The sequence below is a fragment of the Alosa sapidissima genome, chromosome 6, assembly GCF_018492685.1.
Source record: "Alosa sapidissima isolate fAloSap1 chromosome 6, fAloSap1.pri, whole genome shotgun sequence".
NCBI classification, from domain to species: domain Eukaryota; kingdom Metazoa; phylum Chordata; class Actinopteri; order Clupeiformes; family Clupeidae; genus Alosa; species Alosa sapidissima.
Genome location: NC_055962.1, coordinates 17,598,181 through 17,621,091, shown reverse-complemented (window position 1 = coordinate 17,621,091; position 22,911 = coordinate 17,598,181). Strand labels below are relative to the sequence as shown.

Here is a 22,911-nt window from a genome sequence, read left to right as displayed (position 1 = left end):
CCCCCACCATTGACTTAAAGGCAGCGTTGCGAGCGTCGACTTCAAGGCACCTAACCCTTGCCTATCCCTAGTGCCTTCCATGCAGTGCTGCCTGGAAGACGACGTTGGGGGCTTAAAACACCAAGTCACCATGTGCTCGTAGAGGGACGGATAAATCAATATCTGCTTTGCAATGACCTTAAAGTGACAGTGGTGTGTGCAGTTAAAAGACACATTCAATCAAACGTAGTTAAGTTTCAGATATGTATTTATTTCTGTACATTAGTACATAACACATGACTATGACTAATAAAGAGACGTACTACTTTTCAACAGAAACCTTGATAAGCATGTAGCTGGTCTCCAGTGATGAGGACACAATGAACAGAAAAATAAAAACCTCTGGTATGTCTCACGATATGTAAACCACACAAGACTGGACACAAAACGACATGCTCTGACTGGAAATGAGCAGAGGGAGAGGGGACTACGCTATCAGAGACCTGGGGGGTATTCCAAGTACGTGGTTTAAAGGCAAACCTGGGTAAGTTAACTCAGAGTAAGTGGTAAACCACCTACAACAAGAGCCCTATGGCATTGTTTTGTAAGGACAATGAAACCATACAGCATATCTATTAGGAGGTTTACCCCTTACTCTGAGTTAACGGAGTTTGCCTCCAAACCACATACTTGGAATACCACCCTGAAGTGTGCATATATAACAACAATACACTAATACACAAGAGCACACAGACACAGGAAGCACATACACATAAACGTCTCAGTCTTTAGCCATGGGGACTTCTGTCAGATTCAAGAAAAAGTATTTCGTTTTTTTATTTTTTATATAACCCTTATAAGATATAGAAACATTTTTAGAAGGTGAAGCAAATCATGTCATGTAATGTAATACTGAGATCCGTACAAAAGATGATATTAGCATCAATAAGCGAAATATTTAAAAATTACGTCTTTTTTGCTCTGTTTTATGACCACTGAACCAAGTCTGAGGGATTCACTCTTTCTTTGGTGGGCTTTAGTGAGTGGTATAAACGACCATGTTGGTTGCAGAGTGTGATGTGTAGACGTGTGTGCAAAAATCTCGCTTAGGACAGGCTTCCGAAATAAGAAATTACAGGTGTGTCATTGTTTGTCCCTTTTTCATTCCTTTCTTATTAAATAATTTCAGATTTTCTTTTTCACAGACTATGGAAAACACACTTTAGATGAGATGACATGGCTAAGGTGCAATATGTATTTTTTTTGTTGTCAATTTCAAAAAACGATTCTAGATCTAAAATGGAGTATCCAAATAAAAACCTTGGTGGGTAAGTGACTTAATCTGAGCTAGTTCACCCAAGTTGGCCACTAAACCACGCAAGCATCAAGCCAAATGAGAAAGCATGACGATATTGGCGACTAATTTTTAGTGTTTGCTTAAAACTATATACAAAGCCAGATTTGTATTTTAAGAACTAAAACAATGCACATTACACCTTTAAAACAAAACAAAAAAACAAACTACGGGGTAAATGAGATGAGCGTGAAGTGTATAAACCCTGTCGTCATGCTCTGGAGAGAAATACTGTACAGAAAAGTAAAGTCATGCAGCGTTCATCATCCCTGAACGAGTATCCATCAGTGGCCGGTAAGGAGCCACAGAGCCCACTCCAGTCATGACCCGACCCCGAATCAGATCTGGACCAAGTCCATATTGAAATACACACTGACTGGGACCTGAAAGGGAGAGGAATATAGAGATGGTGCTTGGAAGTAACTGAGAGAATGGAAGTAAATGGCATTAGGAATTATAATCTGGATAATATGGATGTTTAGCGTGGCTTTGACTACCGGCCCGGCTGTGGCGCTCGACTCAAGGGATGCTGAGCACGGACAGATTACAATCATAATCTACGTTGCCATTTCTATTTGGTAAAACGGAATAAATGTATCGCTTCAAAGCTCAAGTAAGTTCTACATCATTCTCTTCACGAGTTGCAGCATTCATAACTGGCTTATACTGAATATGGGACTGAACCAAGACTGGCATTGCACAAAAATAATAATAGGTCATAAAAAATAAAAAATGGCAGGGAGTGTGTTAAAGGAAGTTGGGTGTGGGGGGCGGGGGAGTGGTGGTTGAGGGTTGGGGTGATTGCTGATGGAAGTAGGGAGGTGGTGTGTGTGTGTGTGTGTGGTCATGCTGTGAGTTGTTCTCCCAGTGCTGTGTCTTAACGGAGATCGCCCTCGTCTCCCTGGATGGTCTTCTTGATGCGGAGCAGCATGGTGGTCTGCCACTGGTCCAGACGGGAGATGGAGTCAAACTCTTTCACCTGCACACACACATAGAAGCAGACTCAAGTCTACAACAGATTTGCAGGTAACTCTCACACACACTACTGCCACCATGACACGCACGCACACAGGTAGAAGCTGCATTAAATAAATGCAAAACAGTCTAAGAGCATACAGACACATCGTATAATTGTGTATTAAAAATCTCTCTGAAGCTAATGATGGCGTTTGACTGGGCATTTAGGCTATTATTGCTAAAGATATTTGAGAGACAAAGAGACTCACGGCTTCTGTGAAGGCTTCACTGTTCTGCTCCTCATGAGCGTCCAAAAGTTTCTATGGGAGACATTAGATTACAGTTAGCAACAGGCCTACACCATTCAGACAAGAGGTCTTCAAGATCTTCATTCAGACAAACACACATACACATCAAGAAAATAGCACTGATCACTTAACATGCGTGCTTACAATTACATTCTCTCTCACACACACACACACACGCAGCTAATAGGCCCTCAACAATTGGTACCGACCTTGAGAAGTTTGCACTCTCTTGAGTCTGAGAAAGCGGGAAACATCTCCTCATACTTCTCCACGGCCAACTATCGAGGACAAAACAAATCAAAACGCATTCTAAAGCTCAAGCATCTCAGTCAGACTAACTCAGCAAATAAACACAGCTGCGCTGTTTCTGGCTACTATGCCATGATCTATGGACCCTTTCAACAATCAAAACAAAAACAATGCTTGAACGTTCTATTTGGGCCCCAATCTACTTCCTCTGCATTAAGATAACATATGGAATGTTAAAAAGGAAGTCTTGTGGGGCCAACTATGATGCTGATAATGGAACTCTCTTGAAAGGGTCCATATTCCCAGGAAATCTGTGCCAGTCTGGCTGCTCAACTATACAGTAGCTGTTAATAGAAAGTCCTCTGAATAGGTTAAATTCTTGGATGTAACTAATCGAGGTGTTATGGGCAGTTCACACCAAGAACGATACCTATAACGATAACAGCAAAAAAGGATGGCTGGAGCTAATATGAATGTCAACGCCCACACAAAAAAACAATATCCGATCAATAACGATATCCTCTGGGATCACTTTCAGAGTGATTTTGAGAACAATAAAAAGCTGACGGCCAATCAGAATCCACCAAACTTTAGACATCACATTCATCAACACGAGGAGACACTTTCCTTATCGTAGGTCAGTGTGGACGCTCGTGTCCTTATATCCTTGATAGTTACAGTTATCTTTAGAGTTATCCTTCCTGCTGTGAACGGCCCTTAAAACTTTCACAAGGTATCCATGAAATGTAGCTACTCAACTGTTCAACCCACTGAATAAGGCCAATCCCATAAAAAAAACATGTGACTTTCATGACAAGCTGCTGCTGACCTTTGCGTTGAGCTCATCCACGATGAAATGGCACAGGGAGGCCTTGAAGAAGTACTCTTTGGCGCTGTATTTCAATAAGGGGTTGTCCATAGTGTTGGACCCCACCTATAACACATGCCATAACACAAACTAATCACATCACATCAGGGAGGAGGATGAAAGCTACAGAGACTGAGAGGATTAAGACTGAGAAGGTCAAAGGTCACAGACAGATAAACACAATACACTATTGTACACTTCTGATCCCTATGGATCTATAATATCTATTCAGAGATGTACACATCACGTATTGAAAGTCCATGTATTACAACATTCATCGTTGATTTATAATGAGTAGCGAAACCACGACTGTGGCCATTTCTCAAAAATAACACAAAATCAATGTTATGGAAATGCAGTGCCTCTTCATAGATATGGTAGTATACCTGAAGATTATCCTCATAATAAGCATCACAGCATCCATAACGGAGTTATACTGAACAAGGGAATGAGGACTTTGTCCATAATAATAATAATAATAATAATAATAATAATAATTAGAGATGCACCGATATGGAATTTTAGGGCCGATAACGATAACCGATATTTATTGGTTTGTTGTGGCTGATACCGATACGATAACCGATAATATTACTCTTGAAAAAAATTCTGAAAAGTGATTTGGGGAAAGCATTTAATAAGCATAATTTTATTGCAGTAATTTTACCTACCACCAAATGATGGACAGAACTCATAATAGTCCTCAATAGTACGGCAGTCAACAACATAACAGTAGCCTAGCCCTACATGTGTGGCTCCTTTAAGTGAACCTGACGTCAGTGAATTGCGAGTGAGTGGCTAGAGAGTTTGAATCGTTTTCATTTAGGACTAAACGCTCATAAACGGCTTGGAATAAGCTACAGTATAGCGACCAAATCAGTGTTTGTGAGGGAAACTTAGGTTTAGTTTCAACTGCGGGTAACTGAATAAAGCTGCAACTCCTCAGACTGTATCTTATGTCCGTCTACTCTGTTGCGCACAACCTGCTGCAGCAGAAATGAAAGGAGTTAGCCCCGAAGGTTTTAATAACTTATTATGATGACCTGTCTGGAACTGAAGCACGAATGGTTAGCAAATATAATACTAAAACACAACTTAGAACTAGGCCTACTTATGTACTCGTCCCACTAACGAGTTTGTTTATTTGTTTCCCCGACCAGCGTGGTAAAGTGCAAACACACCAGCACAAGACGGCTCTAGATAGGGCTGAGCTCCGCTCTGTTAAGGTTAAATGGCGGATCATTCACGAGAGGATTTTGAGATGCACAGATTCCCAAATGAACGCATATCCACAGATTTTGTTAGAGTGGTGAAATACATTCACACCGCTGACATTATATTGAGGAAAAAGTATAGCCAACCAAGCTCAAGTAGCACAGTGTAGCCAGACGGACCTTAAGTAGGCCTAAATTAGGACTTTAAAAAATATCGGCGCAAATTATCGGCCAGAATTCTGTTATCGGACCGATAATAATATTTTCATTTTTTCTATTATCGGCTAATAATATATCGGCCGCCGATATATCGTGCATCCCTAATAATAATAATAATAATAATAATAATAATAAACAATTCACACATCCCACCAAAGTAGTAGAGCACAGTCATGTACTGTACCTGTTCATAGATCTCAATGGCCTTGGGGTACTGCTCCAGTTGGGCACTGTACGCAGCCACCTTCAGCAAGCACTTATTGGCTGAGCTGTAAAGGCACAGAGAGAGAGACAGAGAGAGAGAGACAGAGAGAGAGAGAGAGAGAGAGAGAGAGAAAGAGAGAGCGTGAGCGAGAGAAAGAGAAAGAGAGAGAGAGTCAGCACTTCTGTCACATCTGTTCTCTGGTTTTACCTGATTCTAACTTATTGAGTGGGGTATGGGTCGGGGATTTGCAGCAAGGATTATGTCAATCTGTACAGACCCTATATCCTACTGTTACCTTTTACAGAGTAGTCAACCTAGGACAGATACAAATGTGATGTTCCTCTGTCTTGAGGAACTTTCTACTTTTCTATGAACCTTGATGTTATCGTATGGATACAAGCTCACAAACACAATTATATGCCGATAACATATGTAATGGTTCTGAAAGAGTTGGATGTGAACAAAACCTGCTACTGAAGCCCACTTGCACAAATCACATCTTATTCCATGTTTTGACATGGATCAAGGGAATAGAAATATTCATATGCCAATGTGTTTGAGAAGCTAAATCCCTGGCTTTCCACCCGAGCTTCATCCCACTATGTAGAACCTGACCTGAGAGTTCTTCTGAAATTCTGATTCCAGAATGTTCCAACACGTCTATCTTACCTGTTTGACTCCTCGCCCTTGTAGTAGTCTGCTGCCTGTTCAAAATGTGCGATAGACTGAGGAGACATCCCCACCATGACAGAAAGATCAGTTAGTGGAACACTCCCAGATCAATAGAACAATACAGAAACAAAAACGAGAAAAGGAATGTTTACCCAAAGGATGGAGGTGCAAGACAATCATGTAATCATCAGTAATCAACCAATTACTATGAAATGTAAACAACACAGGTGTTTAGGCTATTTGCCCTCTTTTAGGTGTGAAGGGTATATGAGGGTAAGCCTCCCAGATCAGACATGGCCCATGCTCAGAGGAGCCAAGCACCACAGACTAACTCTGACACACACACACACCTTCTCAATGTCCACCAGCTCCGACTCGTACACCTCTGCGATGGTGATGTGGTGTTTTGCGGCGATGGTGAATCTGCCCTGGTGGAGACAAGAGCGACAGCATCATCAGCTGCCCCAAACAGCACGTTTACCGAGGTCGGATTACAGAGCTCAGATTGAAAGATACGGGTGCAATACAGTCACTTATATATTCACTCCTGCCTTTACAATAATGATGTGAATGTGGTGAAATGAATTAGAAGAATGTGTGGGATTGGGGCGTGGGATTCCAGTGCATTACATGCATAATGTTTGCTTGTTTCAGGCCTTTAGTACACATTTTGATGAATCATTTCTAAATCAGATATCAGAGATACATTCTCTCCATAGTGCCTTTCAAATTTCATGATTGCGGTAGAGGTGTTGTTTTCAAAGATCTAAATGTTATGGTTGGTCCTTAAACAGCAATGGTTTGCTGTCTATGAGCCAATTTGTGTCAGTCAACAGGACACAAAGACACACACACACACACACGAGCACAGAGAGATGGCATGTGCCAACGTGAACAGGGGTGAGGGCTATTTCCACTGGACGTCTTACCATGTCTGTGTATATGTCGATCGCTGCGTTTAAACAGTTGATTGCCTCTATTGTTGGCATTAAGAGAACAGAGGAGGAGGGTGTTAGAACAGACGCTAAAAAAGCTGTTAGGTTAGGGATATGGGCTTCACAAAGGATAGGAAAGGAAAGTAACACACACACACACACACACAGAATTTGGGACTACATAAAAGTAAGTATCTCAAATACACACACAATGACACGAGCACTCCCTGTCGTTCATAAACACACACACTCGCATTCATGTCTTGCTTGATCACAAACACACACACTATATACGCAAAAGGGGATGACAGACACAGAAAACAAAGCCGTTTGTAGCTTCTCTCTCTCTCTCTCTCTCACACACACACACACACAAAGGTAACTCAATACTCTCATAAGGCACATGCAGACAGACACACATATAAAAAAGGGTTTGCAGCCTGTTTGCGTGCATGTGTGTACGTGCCTGTGTACAGAACACAGTCCTTGTCCCCTAGTCTTACCTTGTGGATCAACCTTTTTGAAAGCATTGCCAGCATCTATAAAGCTAGTTGCAGAGTCGTGTTTGTTCTGAAGCTGCATGTGAAGTCTGGCTGCCTTGCAGAAAGCCTTGCCTGCAGCTGAAACACACACACACAAATAAACATATCATACACACATATTTAAACAAGAATTCTCTCACTCACAGACACACACACACAGCAATTGATCGAAACGTTTTTTTTTTTAATGTCAATGAATTAATTCGGTTTAATATTCCACACAAGTTGTGCCACTTCTGATTGGCGAGCATGCCTAGTGCATGAGAAGCACAGCACTCCTGATTGACTGTGAAGCTCACCAATCAGAAGTGCTGTGCTTCTCACACGCTAGGCATGCTCACCAATCAGAAGTGCTGTGCTTCTCAGACGCTAGGCATGCTAACCAATCAGAAGTGGTGCAGTCAAGGAGTATGACATAAATATAAAAATCATAAATGTGACAACATTAACTGCTCAAACGATTATTTTTCACCTTTGTGATTAGATAGTTGCATTAGTTCATACTGCGATTGTGATAATTGTGCAATCCTAGTACCACATAATCAACCACAGACCTAATCGAACGTACCACATCAACAAACAAACACACACACACAAGCTTGATTATGTATTTATACATGGTGTGGTGTGGAAATGAACGCACCACTCCAGTTCTTGGCCATCTTGAACATGTTGGCAGCCCGGCAGTACATTTCACATGCCTCCTCTACCTTATGGTTTTGGCCACCGCTGAGGGGAGCAGGAGAGAGAGAGAGAGAGAGAGAGAGAGAGAGAGTGTGTTACCATAGTGACAAACCCATCCAGATGGATTCTACCACAGGGACAGATCTGTGCTGGATTTGGCCCAGGTCAGGAACCTGCTGCTCTGTGGGGTTAGGACCACTACTGCTACTGCTGACCACTCATAGCTAAGCTACATCAATAACATTGATTGCTACAATCAAACAACAAACACTGTGCAATTACACATTCCTATTAATGACCAATCATGTTGATCATGTTGTATTATATGATTTGTGAGTCTGAGTCTGCACAGCTAACATCTTGGTCAGGTCTCTCTTGTGAAAGATATTCTTGATCTCAATGAGACTTCACAGCAAAATAAAAGGCTTTAAAAAAACACCAATGTCATTCCAAAACAGAACAATTAGGTTGCATATATGCTATGCAACATAAGATGCCAATAAAGAATGGGGAACATTACCCGATCATGCTTACCAAATTAGCCTACATCATGGTTGTAACCCCATAACTTTTACCCTATAACTTTTTTTTATCTACAGGTCTACAATTTATTTCATTGAACCAACACAGATTAACAGGCTGACTGACTATCCTTCTCCGTGACTAACCCCAGCAGTCTGTGAATAAATGATTGTGATCGACACATAGCAAATTAAATCCAGTGCTTCTGTCAGTCTACATTAGTTACTGATTTGGCCTATACGCAATATCAGTTATTGATTTGGCCTGTACAAAATTTGGAACCCTTCACCCTCATCATGGGCTCAAAAGATTAATTTTTAGCTCTGGTTTTGCTTCTGATCTGGTCTGGGTTTTGGCAGGGGCATATCGCTATTTTCACCTTTAAAAAAAACCCTCCCAGTGTCATCAGGCTGTTTCTGCTTGAAGTCGCTGACAGGATATAGGAAATTCACCCAATTCATCTACCCAAACCCTAAAGCCAAGGGTAGACACTGGAGTAAAATGACTTCAATCCACAGGTTTTAGGAAACACACTTGAAATAATAAATATATCAAAGTAGGTCAAGCAAGCCACAATGTCTTTGTTCCTGTCTGTAAATATTCTAAAAATAAGACACTGTGATCCTAACAGCGGATACCTTAGGACAGAGTGGTTTGGTGGTCCCACTATCAGTTACTTGGGGGGGGGGCTACTTTAATGGTTGTCCAGGAACTGCCTTGTTAAAACATTAGAACTAGCTGGAAGCAACACTTTGGAGTGGAGTGACAACATTTTGGATGAATAACCATGAATTAACATGTCAGGGTACTTTGCGGTGTTTCTGCTCTTAGTAAGTAAGTAAATCTAAGTAATACTTACGTTAGAGGGACGCATCCTAGCCAGAAAATGTAACCTGCTTGACCTGCAATGCACTTCCCCTCTATCCGTGCCAAGCTCCCATCAAAACCCATACTACACGTGTGCAATATTTCAGCAGACAGCAAGCCACCCCACACACTCATGGCCTAACGTTAGCAACTACCGAGGGATGGGTAAACAACAGGCCGACAATATGAGATTGCCCTTTACAAGCAATCGATTTTACTTAAAACCACTGAGTGTTGGTTCAGGTTGGGGACCTCCAGTGTCACACAAAGGCCTGATTTGATGATATGGCTTTATCCATGGTGTACATACGAAGTGAGGGAAGTACGTTAAAGTGAACTATATGACATTAGGCTACTGGCTGGTGTTGATATATTTCGAGTGTGTACATAAACTAAATAGAAAGTCCACATTCAAGACGGCAGGAAATCATTGTATCGCGCTTGCTAGCGTCAGCTATACTTGATGGATGGAACAATGTTAGAACAAGCTAGTTGCTTAAAACGGACATCAGTGAGCAAGCCAGACACTGCTAGATTGAGGAGTGTCTAGGTGTTACTCATTGTGGTAAAGGCATATGGGCTTTTGCGATAACTAACGACGTATTCGTCCTCCAACTGCAAATAGTGCTACGCTAATGTTAGCGGTCGTCATAAATGTTCTTGTTTATAAAACTGGGTTAGATCTGATCAACCTGATAATGTTGGGTCATTATCTTTGACAAGGTTAGCAAGCTAACAGGTAACGTTAAAGCGGATTCATTAGCAAGCCAGTGTGCACATAATCACAGAACATCCGCAGACCCATTTTCCCACGAAGGCGTAATGTTATGTTGACAACCATGATATCTTACACAACCACAATATCAGTACTTTGCCAGCTAACTTTAGCATTACACGTCGCAGTGCTAACTACGAGAGAAAAGGTAGGTTCGCAAACGTTACTAATTACACTTCTAGACTAACATCTTTAAAAGTTATTCACAGCAAAATCCACATACGCGTTCACCGCCTATCTGCATTTTGTCATACAAAATAGTATCCGTGTGACGGACAGCTAGCTATCTGATAGCTATTTCAATATCCCAGTTAAATTAGTTCTCTCACCCAAACATCCCTCCAAGGAATGAGCCGGATTTGGTTATTTTTTTGTCAGCTTCGGCCATTAACTGAATGGCCTCCTTCTCTTTGCCTGAGTTATCCATTTTCTTGGATGAAAGTGTCTATAAATGCAGCTTTAGTTTAGAGAAGGATTGTAAGGATCTGCATCAGCTCTGGCTCCACAACGAAGGATTAGTCTACAGTCGATGGTTTATTTTAGTGTGGGAGTACCCTCTCGTAATGATTCATGGGAATCGTAGTTTCCGTTGCTTTTGGTCTATCCAAATCCATTATGTCTGGTGCAAAATAAACTACAACTCCCGTATTCGAGGAATGTCATACACAAACCCTTGTTACGTAACATTTCCAACTGGTTTGGCTTCCCCCACTGCATCGAATGAAAACGAGCATATTCGCAGGCGCAGCACAGCAAATAATTGATAAAGCGTAACTTTTTCTAAAGTAACATAATATGGTAGCCTAACATGTTAACCTCATGTCTCGCAGATTTAACCGTTATGACCGTCAGATTAACTTTGTTTACTGCAGTGTTGACACGCATGTTGACAACAGGTGGCAGTAGAGGCTCGCGTGTGAATGGCTGGTTTTCGAGAGAGGTTTTCACCAACAATTTTAGATGTTGAATACCTCCATGGTTGAGTTCATTCTGATTGATCTATTTTTCCTGCCGGCTCTGTTATCTCTGGCAATGTTAATTTCTCTGTACTCTCTTTCCACTCGAATGGTAGGGTAATTTATGGATGTCCTGGCAGGCCCGGAGTGGGTAATCGGGAGAATTCCCGGTGGGCCGCTTCACTTTTGGGCCGGTCGAGGGATTGGAGAAAAATATTGGCATTTGTCACATTAATCTATCTTCTCTTAAAGTTGGCTATACACGTTCGCATTCTATGGCTAACACCGCAGCCTCTGCATGGGTTGTTCTCCCCTCCCAAGAAGAGTTAATTGGTTGGGTCCATATAGCCCGTCTTTCCTAAAAAGTTTTCTCAGATACCAGCCGGGTCGGCCCTACAGTATAAGCGTCAGGGAGGATGGATGGTAGAAAGATGCCATGAGGGACTGAAAAGGCCAGGTAAAAAAGACGAAAAGTATTGGAGGGAAATTCGAAGAGGACAGACATAAGTGGCAACTGGTAAAGAGAGATAGCCATGATTATACGGCGTAATTGGGCTAATAACCTACTGGACGTTGTAGCGTTGTCAACCTATTCGCAAGTAACATATTAAATGAATTAAAATATTAGCATTTTGGTATCATCCAATATGGCTATTCATAGACTTTGCAAATATTATGCAAATATTGATAACAAAACTCAAGCTTGAAGTTATTTTATGGAAGAACAGTAGGCTATGACAACAGTAGGCTACATGATCATATGGCTTGTTTGCTCAGAAGTGGGTGTAGTAAAGGAGCAAATCATTAAACAACAACATGATAGCTGACCCATGCAGAAAAAAACATGTAAACAATACAGTAGTTCAATATGCCTCTTAGTGGAATTGTGGGATACATTTCAAATGCTTTATTTCTTCCTTCCTGTTTTTGTTAACTTATCAACCTATCCTTGTGGAATAGTGGAATATTAGCCTATAATAAAAACTACAGGATAGTAAGAGCTGAAATGTTGCCTTATTTATCCAATTTCCACCGCCACTAAAAAAGTAGGCCGGTCTTGGGCCTGAAACTCCCGGGCTGAAAAGTGGCCCCACTCCGGCCCTGTGTCCTGGTGAATTACTATTTCCATAAAGAAGATTGTCATATAAACTCGTATGGGTTGCTATATAATAGCCTACTGACGGGCTTGGAGTGGAAACACTTCACCTCTGCATCTACGTGACCTGGCGTGAACCAGGGCCACTCCTTTGAATGTGACTTCGTTCAGTGCCAGGACCAGGCATATTGACAGTTGCATAGCCAAAGAAGATCTGCCACTTGGCACTAAGGGACTGTGCTGTCTCCTTTTCTTTTCACACTGTGCACTAGGGGTGTGACTTTCGAAACCGACGTCTCGAATCAGTGTCGAGGCTTCGAAGCACAAGTGTTTCGAAACACTGCTTCGTGGTTCAAAACAGCCATGTCATGTGACCACTGCTTCGAAACATCGTTCAAAAGCCCCATGTCATGTGACCAAAATGAACCTTCGGTGCATTTCACCAGTGTCGGCAGGCGTGCCCGCGCGTTCAATTAACAGTGTAGCTTAACCATGATGGTGTAGTGGTTAGTGAGGGTGTTTATTGCACGGTAGCCCAGGCTGCTCAAATGTGGTTCGATCCCCGTTTGATTTGAAAGGTATTATTTCAGATCGTATCTGTTTATGTTTTCTTACTTCACCATTAACCACACAGTTTCAACTAAACTCTCAGAATGGTCAAAAATCGAGAGTTTTTATAAGAAGAAAGTGATTTAGAGAACACATAGTGGCAGCAATAAGACTCACTTTATTGAGACTTCATGTGGTCTCTCATCCAGTAATTGACCAAGGGCATGCTGCTTAGCTTTTGACAAAGACTGAACACGGGTAACAGCGAGCCACGAACTTTAAAGACTGCATCTCTAATACGAAGCATTTGACAGATTTGTTTCACCCTAAACAGCTCTGAGGTGTCGGAATTGTTTCAAAGCTTCGGAACAATTCGGCACAATTGCTTCGAACGTTTCAGTGTTTCATAAAGCCTTGCTTTGCCCATCCCTACTGTACACCTCAGGCTATCAGTACAACTCTGAGTTATGTCACCTGCAGTAGTTCTCAGACGATTCTGCAGTTGTGGGGTGTCAGTGATGGTGAGGAGATGGTGGTGCATCCACAAGCAACAAGCTGTAGAACTGTTTTGGGTGCAATGTCAGTGTTGCCATGAACAGGCACAGGAGGTGTTTTTTGTTGTCAGCTGCTCTCCACAGAAAGACTTGCAGCCATGCTCTCTTGTTGGATTCCTTGTAAATGCAAGTATACTTGGGCTATAAACCTGATTTACATTTGTTATTATATTTGTTGTTGTAATTCCAAATGATGCGTCTCATTCCTTGCAATACTGGAAGAAATAATTTTCTTGATTCTGTCCTCTCCTCTAATCAACTTTGCAGTTTACTCTGTAATTAAGGGGGCAAATTCAAGGACTATTATAGTTATGTAATGTGCACTGCTGACTAACTGGCAAGTACCTCATAACTCACACTAGTTTGTATCAATCCTGGACTGGTGTCTGTTTTTAAAGCATTAAAAAATGTTAGGATGAAAAATATTGTTGTCTGTAATTCTGGGGGGAAATCCGAGGACAGTTATAATTAATGTGCTAACTACCTAAAAAGTACCTCACAACATTGCTGTCTGAAATTCAGCGACTGATTCAAGGGAAATTAAAGCTAACGTGCTAACTAACCCGCAAGTTGGTGAACTAGGGTACATCAGACTTCACTTGCTATAATATTCATATTAAAATGAATTACTATTGAATGATTGTATTTCTGTATGTATTAAGCTACATGGCAGTTCCATAATTTGTTTAATTTAATACCAAACATGACACGATTTAGAGGTATAAGCTATTATGCAACAAAAAGGAACCTAATTTGACCTTAAAGGTCACTTTGCAAAATGTATTTTGTTCTCTGGAGGGACCTAAACTATTTATTTCTACTTTTTTATGGTCAAAGGTGATTTCTGTATGAAAAGAGCTTTAATTTGATACCATACATGATGGGTTTATATGTTAATGTCTATTTAGATGATTGTATATGATTCAAAAAGGGGTGTGGCAGCTGATGCCATTTTAAAGAATATGCTCAAGGGTGCCATAGCGGCACCCGTCAGATTCTGAAAGGACACCCCCTTACCTATCAATTTATGCAAAAAAATTGCATTAGTACCTTATGTCACACTTACAGTATGCCCAAATTCCACAAAGTTCTACCTGACTAGTGTGAATGAGTGTCATGGTGATGGTGCAAATGAGTAAGTCAAACAGTGCAACAGTGCAAGAATAAAGTCTATATATCTATATATATATAACTATATTAAGGAAGGTATAAGTGTGGTCACAGTTCGGCTGTGGCATGGAGGGAGGGGTTGTGCATATGTGCTAATACAGCACGCAAACAGTGAGGCAGAAGACAGTGGTAAAAAGTGGCTAGTGGACAGACAGTTCAAGACATGGAGGTGGTGAAGAGGCAGACAGACTATGCGGAGAAGTCTATTTCTCCTCTTCCCTTAAGTGAAGCATTGAACAGTTCAATGGCCCTGGGGACGAATGACCTCGGTTTGTCTGTTGTGCAAGGCAGTGAGCGAGTCTCCAGCTGATCAGGCTCTTCTGCTTAACAATAGTGTTGTGGAGTGGATGACACTCATTGTCCAAGATGTTGATCAGTTTGTTCAAGGTCCTTTTGTCAGATATTGAAGTGATGCACTTCAGTTCAGCTCCCACTACAGAGCCAGCTTTCCTTACCAGCCTGTCAAGTCACCCCGCATCCTTCTTCTTTGTGCTTCCTCCCCAACATACCACTGCATAGAAGAGGACGCTGGCAACAACAGACTAGAACATCTTGAGGAGCTTGCTGCACACATTGAAGGAGAGCAGCCTCCTCAGGAAGTACAGCCTGCTCTGCCCTTTCTTGTAGAGTGTGTCAGTGTTGACTGACCAGTCCAGTTTATTGTCCAGGTGTAGACCCAGGTACTTGTAGGTGCTTACCACCTCGACATTGACCCCATCGATGGAGACTGGTAGCAGAGTGGGCTTAGACCTGCGGACCACCACCATCTCTTTGGTCTTTGAAGTGTTGAGTTAAAGATGATTGAGTTTGCACCATTGCACAAAGTCCTCCACCAGGCTCCTGTACTCCTCCTCCTGCCCGTTCCTGATACACCCCACAATTGCAGTATCGTCAGAAAACTTCTGCATGTGGCATGACTCAGTGTTGTAGCAGAAGTCAGATGTGTACAGGGTGAACAGGACTGGAGAGAGCACAGTTCCCTGTGGCACTCCGGTGCTGCTGATCACAGTGTCAGAGAGACAGTTCTTTAATGTGGCTAAGACAAGGGAAATGGTGGTGGAGGGCCAGGTCTGAGCTAAATACCATTTCAATAATGGGTGAAGAAGTAGAAGTTGTTGAAAAATACAAATATTTGGGGGTTCTTATAGACAATAAACTGGATTGGAGGTACAACACTAAGGCTGTGGCAGCCGTGGCCTACTGGTTAGTGCTTTGGACTTGTAACCGGAGGGTTGCCGGTTTGAACCCCGACCAGTAGGAACGGCTGAAGTGCCCTTGAGCAAGGCACCTAACCCCTCACTGCCCCTCACTGTTGTAGCAGGCAGCTCACTGTGCCGGGATTAGTGTGTGCTTCACCTCACTGTGTGTCCACTGTGTGCTGAGTGTGTTTCACTAATTCAGGGATTGGGATAAATGCAGAGACCAAATTTCCCTCACGAGATCAAAAGAGTATACTTACTTACTTACAAGAAGGGTCGTCAGAGCAGATTCTATTTCTTGAGAAAGCTTAGGTCATTTAATATGTGCAGCAAAATGTTGCAGATGTTTTATCAATGTTGTTGCAACTAAGTGCAATTTTATTTTCTGTCATCTGTTGGGGCAGTAGCATAAAATCATAAGGAAGGCTGGCTTTGTGTTTGGGACAGCTCTAGAGCTCCTGGAGTTGGTGGTGGAGAGAAGGATGCTGCACAAACTGACAAATATATTGGACAATACATCCACTACACAACTTACTGGTCAAACAAAAAGTGTTTTCAGTTGGAGGCTACGACAACTAAGCTGTAAGGACAGACACAGAAAGACTTTTTTACCCACTGCAATAGCACTTTGTAATGACTCCCCCCTGAGCAGAGAGAGAAATAATATTTTTTTGAACAATTTATGTATATGTATGAATGTATCTGTGAATGCTGTGTTTGCCTGTGCTGCTGGAACACTGTAATTTCCCTTTAGGGATGAATAAAGTATATCTATCTATCTATCTATCTATCTATCTATCTAGAACTCTCCATGCAAAATAGCGAAAGAAGGCAGGCATTGGAAGGCCCCAAATGAACGACTTGTTCAGTATCATCAGAAGTTCCAAGCTATTTTAGAAAGTAAACATAAACACCCCAGATTTAGCCGAATGATTTTATTTGATCTTTGAGTGTCTGCTCTGAGGCAGGAGTTTAAAAGGTTCATTGCAGTAATTCTTGCAGTGTCGATGCATACATCCTGCTGAAGGGTCGAACATCTTGCTCTCTTCACAAACAGGCACACATACTATATCAATTGCAACCATATACTGTACATATGCACATGCAGTGCATGGCAAGAGCAAAGCATAGCAGCAACTATTCACCGCAGAAAAACAAACATAGCCTACATATGGTATACACCCAAACCTGTTATCTGACACATACCCACTGTCCAGTAAGATGTGTTTCTTTAAATGCAATCCATTAATTATTTTATGGAAGAGTGGGCAGAATGCAAGGACTAAGACTGCCAACACAGAGCAAAGCGAGATTTGGGATTTCATCTGTGAAAATACTGAATGTAAAAACCTGACTTATTGTTTATTGCAGTCAACACATGGCTATAGGCCAAGTCCAATTTGACCTGCTCCACATAAACTTTCATTTAGAAGTTCTTATATTGTACCTGTCGGTGTAACAACATAATCCATTTTCTATATTATATGTAGATCCAGTATCAATTTTCCCAGATGTTCAAATTCACATTCAGCTTTTACAATGCACTACTGGTAAGTTACCAAGGCTCGTGAAACAAAACATGTGCAAATTAAATTGCACACGGTATGTTTCTCATTCATGCTCAGGAAATTCTAGCATGCAAAATCCATGGATATTATTTTGCCATGCTGAAGCAAGTGGGTCATACGGTGGTATTTTAGCACAGGTATAGCCGGATTGGAATCAACATAAAAAAAAGTTTTAAATAAAATAAAGTTTATCTACATGATTTTAAGCTTATCAACTAGCTGCAACTTAGCTAATATGGTAAAAATTATATGGTAAAGTTACAATCACTTATTTTTAAATACTTATCCTAGTCTCTTCATTTGCTTTTTTACATAAATAAAATAATAATATGTGGTACAGAATGAATACCAGCATTAGTAACAAAACAAAAAAATAGTGAATAAAGAACCGAGTCAGACCAAACTCTGTTTTGGCAAAGCACCAGAATCCTCTCCGGTCCTAATAAACAGCAGATGAGTGTCTGTAGAGGCGAAAACTGCATTTGGTTGGCTGCGGAGTGATGACCTGTGGGTGACCAGCTGGCCTCAGCAGGTGAAACAGTGTTGAACTGACCCAACCTGGACTGGACCTATGTGGGCCAGGAAGGGATGAAGGCTTAAGTGAGCTAAAGTGGACTAAGGACAGGTTTTCATAATGTGGCCTAGGCAGGTTAGACTGGGCTGAACCGAATCAAACCAAACCAGGTCGGGCTGAAGTGACCTGAAGAAGACCAGGGGCGAGTTTTAGAAAAGTGGGTAATGCCGCTGAGGAAAAGGCTAATGATTGGACGGTGCATAAGTCAGGTACAGGGTCTTTGTGGAAGGCCCGTGAGGACCTGTGCGTGTGGGGGGGTGTCTGTCTTTGGATAGACTGTGAGGTTGCGTGTGTGTCTGGGGGTGAGAGACCGAGAGAAAGTCGGTACGATAAGTGTCTGTGTGGACACTGGACAGTCGAGGTTTTGTGTGTTTGTGTGTGTGAGAGACCGAGAGAAAGTCGGTATACATTCTATGAGGTTGTGCCATGGTTGAGTCTCAATGGACGGTCCACGTGTGTGTGCGTGTGTGTGTGTGTGTGTGGGGGGGCTCTAAAGATATCTGGAGAAGTGTATGTGTAGGTCTCTGAAGACGTTATGCCATGGTTTAGTCTCAATGGACGGTCCATGTGTGTGTGTGTGTGTGCGTGGTGTGTGTGTGTGTGTGGGCGGGGGCTCTAAAGATATCTGGTGAAGAGTGTGTGTAGGTCTCTGAAGACGTTTGGTGAGTTTTGTGTCAGTGTGTCTCTGAAGGTGTAGCGTGGTGGCGGTCTGGTCAGGAGGAGCTGAGGCCAGAGTCAGACTCTCCGCTGCCAGTCTGGGCCCTCGTGGGGCAGGGCACGCTGTCACAGGGCAGGCTGTAGGTGGAGCAGGCGCAGCTCTGCAGCGTCTCTTTGGGGATCACCTCCTGCAGAGACACCTGCTCCTCTACCTGGAAGATGTTGGGCTGCTCCATCTGGTCGTCGCAGATTCTGCAGGAGAGAGAGAGAGAGAGAGAGAGAGAGAGAGAGAGAGAGAGAGAGAGAGAGAGAGAGAGAGAGAGAGAGATTATATATATATAGATAGATAGATAGATAGATAGATAGTTAATAGATAGATAGATAGATAGATATAGAGAGAGAGACAGACAAAAACACAACAGCAGTGATTTAGAAAGAATTTACACCAGGCTGCAGAAGTGGGAGTGAAAGGCTTTTGTACAATTACTTCAAAGCGGCGGGTGGGGGGGGGTGCCGCTAAGAGGTACCACTCAAAGGTTGTTCATTTTTCTAAGCTGCAATTCTTGATCTCTCTAAAGCTGCCCATATTGGAGAATCATGGATCTTTATGATCACTGTCAAAACAAGACAGCCACTAAGTTCACTTCCCACGGAGTCCATTCAGTTTGCATGCCTAGTCATGTTGTGTAGTACAACAACAAACTCAAGGGCAAACAAGAGCACCATTTGCACACTTTGACACACACTTGCATGGATCTACACACCCAGAAGCCTTTGTGAGTACCACAGAGCAACATGGAACGATGTCCTCTCCAATCTTGTCCATGCAGCTGTTTGGTTCGGCTCAAAAACAAAACCTCCTACGGACCATTGTACACACAATCTACCCGTGACACTAAGGTGGGGATCACATTGGCCAGTGGCAAGCGGCAGCGGCAAGTCTAACACAACGCTCAGGCCATAATAAGTTCTCTCGTTCCTAAGTAACACAAACGGTTTGCCTAAACAGACAATTGAATATGCTCGCATTGCGCTTTGAAAGTTGAACCAAGTTCAACGCTCAGCTTGTTCAACGCTGCCACCGTTTCGCTGCCGAACCATAGAAAACAATAGGAAACCTGCCGTTTGCCACTGGCCAGTGTGATCCCCGCCTAAGGGTCCTGATTTAACTGATGGGCAATGAGCAAAACAACGAGCACCAAGCAGAGCCCTTCATACACATGAGCCAAAGCCATGATGTGGCGTACGGGAGCACAGTGTTGCGGACCTAGCCAATGTTTGTGCGTAGGTTCTTGCTCAAAGTTTTAAACTAGCAAAATAATTTTGCCAAGTTATCCATTAAGCTTTATTGAGGCACAGCTGACTTTGCTCATTGCTTTGGTTGTTGTCAATTAAATTTGGGCCAACTCTCTCCATATCCATTTCTCAGTGTTGGTACATATTTAAAACCACACACACGAGAGCACTGTGCGGTCACTCAGAGTGGTCAGTCACGCAGTATGGACAATCTCCACACGGACGCAGTGCACTCCTCATCTGAGCATTCTTGACATTCGAAAACTGGCAAATCTGATCAGAGAGAGGGGAAAAGATCAAAGGTCATCAATTCTGCACACAAAAGGAGCACAACACAAAGCACACAGCACAGCACAGCACAACATCGGCCTGGCTTTTGCACATCAGTGTAGTAGGGGATGTTAGAAGACTGGAGGACAGCATTCACCACAAAGCAGAAAAATGGTAACGTTGCAAACGAGACGGATAAAACAGCAGCTGACTGAAATGGATACACTCATCGGATCTGGGCCGAATACGGCACAGAGGTAGATATTGTAGTAGTAAAGGCTTCAAGGCTATGTGTGTGTGTGTGTTTGTGTGTGTATGTGTGTGAGTGAGAGTGAGTGGGTGTGTGTGTGTGTGTGTGATCAGTGAGTTCTTGAGAGTATGACTGGTCATTGGTCAGCTCTTCAGAGAAACCTTCTGCAAAACAGATAGTTCATCCACCGCTTCCCCTGTACTTAGAGAACTCCTGATCTCAGCAGCCGATGGCCACAAGTCACACACGTGAATGCAACCAGCGAGAACACAAACCAGAGCAGGTCTGGAGCCAGTTGTCCAGCAGGCAGCCTTTCCAATTGCTCAATATGAAACATGCCAGTGAGTGAGTAAGTTTTCAGACCCTGGGTGCCAAAAACAATCCAAAATTAGGAACTAAAACCAAAAAGAACAACTCAAAAACACAACGGGAAACCAGGAGAACTTTACTGGTGTCTGCTGGGCTCAATGGACTGCCGAGCCGCATCAAGCTTCACATATTCTGGAAGAAGAAAGGCAGTTAAGAATGACAGAGGGCAGAGAGAACGCCTAAGGGTCCTGATTTAACTGATGGGCAATGAGCAAAACAACAAGCACCAAGCAGAGCCCTTCATACACATGATGTGGCGTACGGGAGCACAGTGTTGCGGACCTAGCCAATATTTGTGCGTAGGTTCTTGCTCAAAGTTTTAAATTAGCAAAATAATTTTGCCAAGTTATCCATTAAGCTTTATTGAGGCCCCCTGTTCCAGGACTCCAGGAAAAACTGAACTTCTCACCTCTGTTGATCCACCACTGTGTGTGTGTGTGTGTGTGTGTGTGTGTGTTTCCAGAAAAAACAGTGACCTTATGTAGACAGTAGTTCGCCTCAAATAACCCAGTTGATTAAAGTGCAGTCTGTGACCACAACCCGTCCACAGAGACTGCTTCTGAGGCAGGAGCAAAACTAACTGAACCAGCAGAAACAGACGAGCACTACATCTACCCAGAGCAAGATGAATTCTGGGAAATCCCATGTGGCAATACTCCACATGGTGTTCATTGTTTTGTTTTGTTTTTCCATGTGAACACTGAGCCATTGGTAAGAAACAATGGAATAAATACATTTGATGTTTGCCACTCAGAGAATGAACTAGCGGTATTGTGCGGCACTTGTTCTCTATGTGCCTATAGCTTCCTGCTGATACAAAGGCCTTTTATCAGACAGCTGCGCAGCGCTGTAAAAGAGTTTTGCTGGAGTCTGTCCACAACTCATTGCCTCGCGCTGCTGTGACTGGCTCTATTGACGGTCTTCCTGCTGTCGATGGCTTATGGCCTTCACAGCACAGCAAGGTGATCACGCCAATGATGGCACGTTATTACATAATGAGGGGAAGCAAAAGAAAAAAATAACAACGTCACTGAACAAACCCAGACATGAGGCAGGGCGCACGCACGCGCGCACGCACGCACGCACGCACGCACGCGTCAGTCAGTTCTGAGGACACAGGGATGTCAGCAGTGTCTCCTCCCAGAGCAGGTGTGGACATGCTGACACAAAGGTCAAAAGTAACTTATTATTACCTCAGGTTTTCATTAGCAAACACTTTACCTTCCAGCACATTTTATCAGAATGTGGACTCCCTGGACTTGAGCAGCACGTGGGCTGATGTTAGTGTGACTGCGTTGTGTTTGACTGACGGCACGGATCAGCCCTGCATCTGCTCGGGCAGTTGGTAGGAGGTGAGCGCACGCTCTAACTATGTGTGTGTGTTTGTGTTTGCGTATGTGTGTGTGTGTGTTTCGTGTGCAGCCTGATGTTAGCACCTTGCTCTGGCAGTGGAGGCAATGTTTACACGTGTAACAGAGTGTGCTGAGAGACACCCCCCCCCCCCCCCCACACACACACAGCTAGAGTGCCTCATCGATTCATTCTCTTGCTGACCCGCTGATCACAGTCACCAGGCAATTATATCAGCTGATGTCACAAGCATTAGTCTTAAAGTACAGTCTGTGCTTTACTGTTGGAAGTGGTTATGTATTGTGTAGTGACTGTGTCTGTCTGTGTGTGTGTGTCAGGAGGGTGTTGGTTGAACGTGCTTCCGGTTTCATTGTTCTGTGCTATTGGAGTCTGTTTCATGCAGGGCAGGGTGTGGACTGTAGCTGGCTAAGGGGTCTGTCTGCATCTGCAGTGTACTGTAAAGTGTGTCTATGTGAGAGTATGAATGTGTGTGTGTGTGTGTGTGTTAGTGAAAGTGAAGCTATGTGTGTGTGTGTGTGAGAATGAAAGTGTGTGTGTGTGTGTGTGTGTGTGAGAATGAAAGTGTGTGTGTGTGTGTGTGTGTGTGTGTGTGTGTGTGTGTGTGTGTGTTTACCTGTCATAAATTACTCCGTCAATGCCCTGCTCCCTCAGCTTATGTCTGTTCTCGTGGTCGTTGTTGTCT

The 22,911-nt window shown here is 42.9% G+C and overlaps 2 protein-coding genes across 3 annotated transcripts in view; both read right to left on the bottom strand.

Annotated features, from left to right (window-relative positions):
* Positions 1-229: 229 nt before the first annotated feature.
* Positions 230-10,966, bottom strand: napbb (N-ethylmaleimide-sensitive factor attachment protein, beta b). The gene is made up of 11 exons (XM_042096619.1): positions 10,680-10,966; positions 8,146-8,231; positions 7,464-7,580; positions 6,955-7,001; positions 6,376-6,453; positions 6,023-6,078; positions 5,333-5,417; positions 3,677-3,781; positions 2,808-2,876; positions 2,560-2,610; positions 230-2,312 (listed from the first exon to the last, which is right to left on the bottom strand). The coding sequence occupies exons 1-11, from the start codon at positions 10,775-10,777 to the stop codon at positions 2,211-2,213; spliced, it is 894 nt and encodes a 297-aa protein (XP_041952553.1). The 5' UTR covers positions 10,778-10,966; the 3' UTR covers positions 230-2,210.
* Positions 10,967-16,794: 5,828 nt separating this feature from the next.
* The window catches only part of gpcpd1 (glycerophosphocholine phosphodiesterase 1), a 25,148-nt gene continuing 19,031 nt past the window's right edge, over positions 16,795-22,911 (bottom strand). The window contains exons 19-21 of one of the 2 annotated variants that reach the window (XM_042096590.1): positions 22,843-22,911; positions 20,939-20,990; positions 18,787-18,925 (exon numbers count right to left, since the gene is read on the bottom strand). The exon at positions 22,843-22,911 is cut by the window's right edge and continues 92 nt beyond it. In XM_042096590.1, coding sequence (XP_041952524.1) covers positions 20,975-20,990; positions 22,843-22,911 — 85 coding nt within the window. In that variant the 3' untranslated portion in view covers positions 18,787-18,925; positions 20,939-20,974. Of the gene's footprint in view, positions 18,926-20,938; positions 20,991-22,842 lie in introns of both variants that reach the window. The other variant, XM_042096589.1, reaches the window with a different exon arrangement.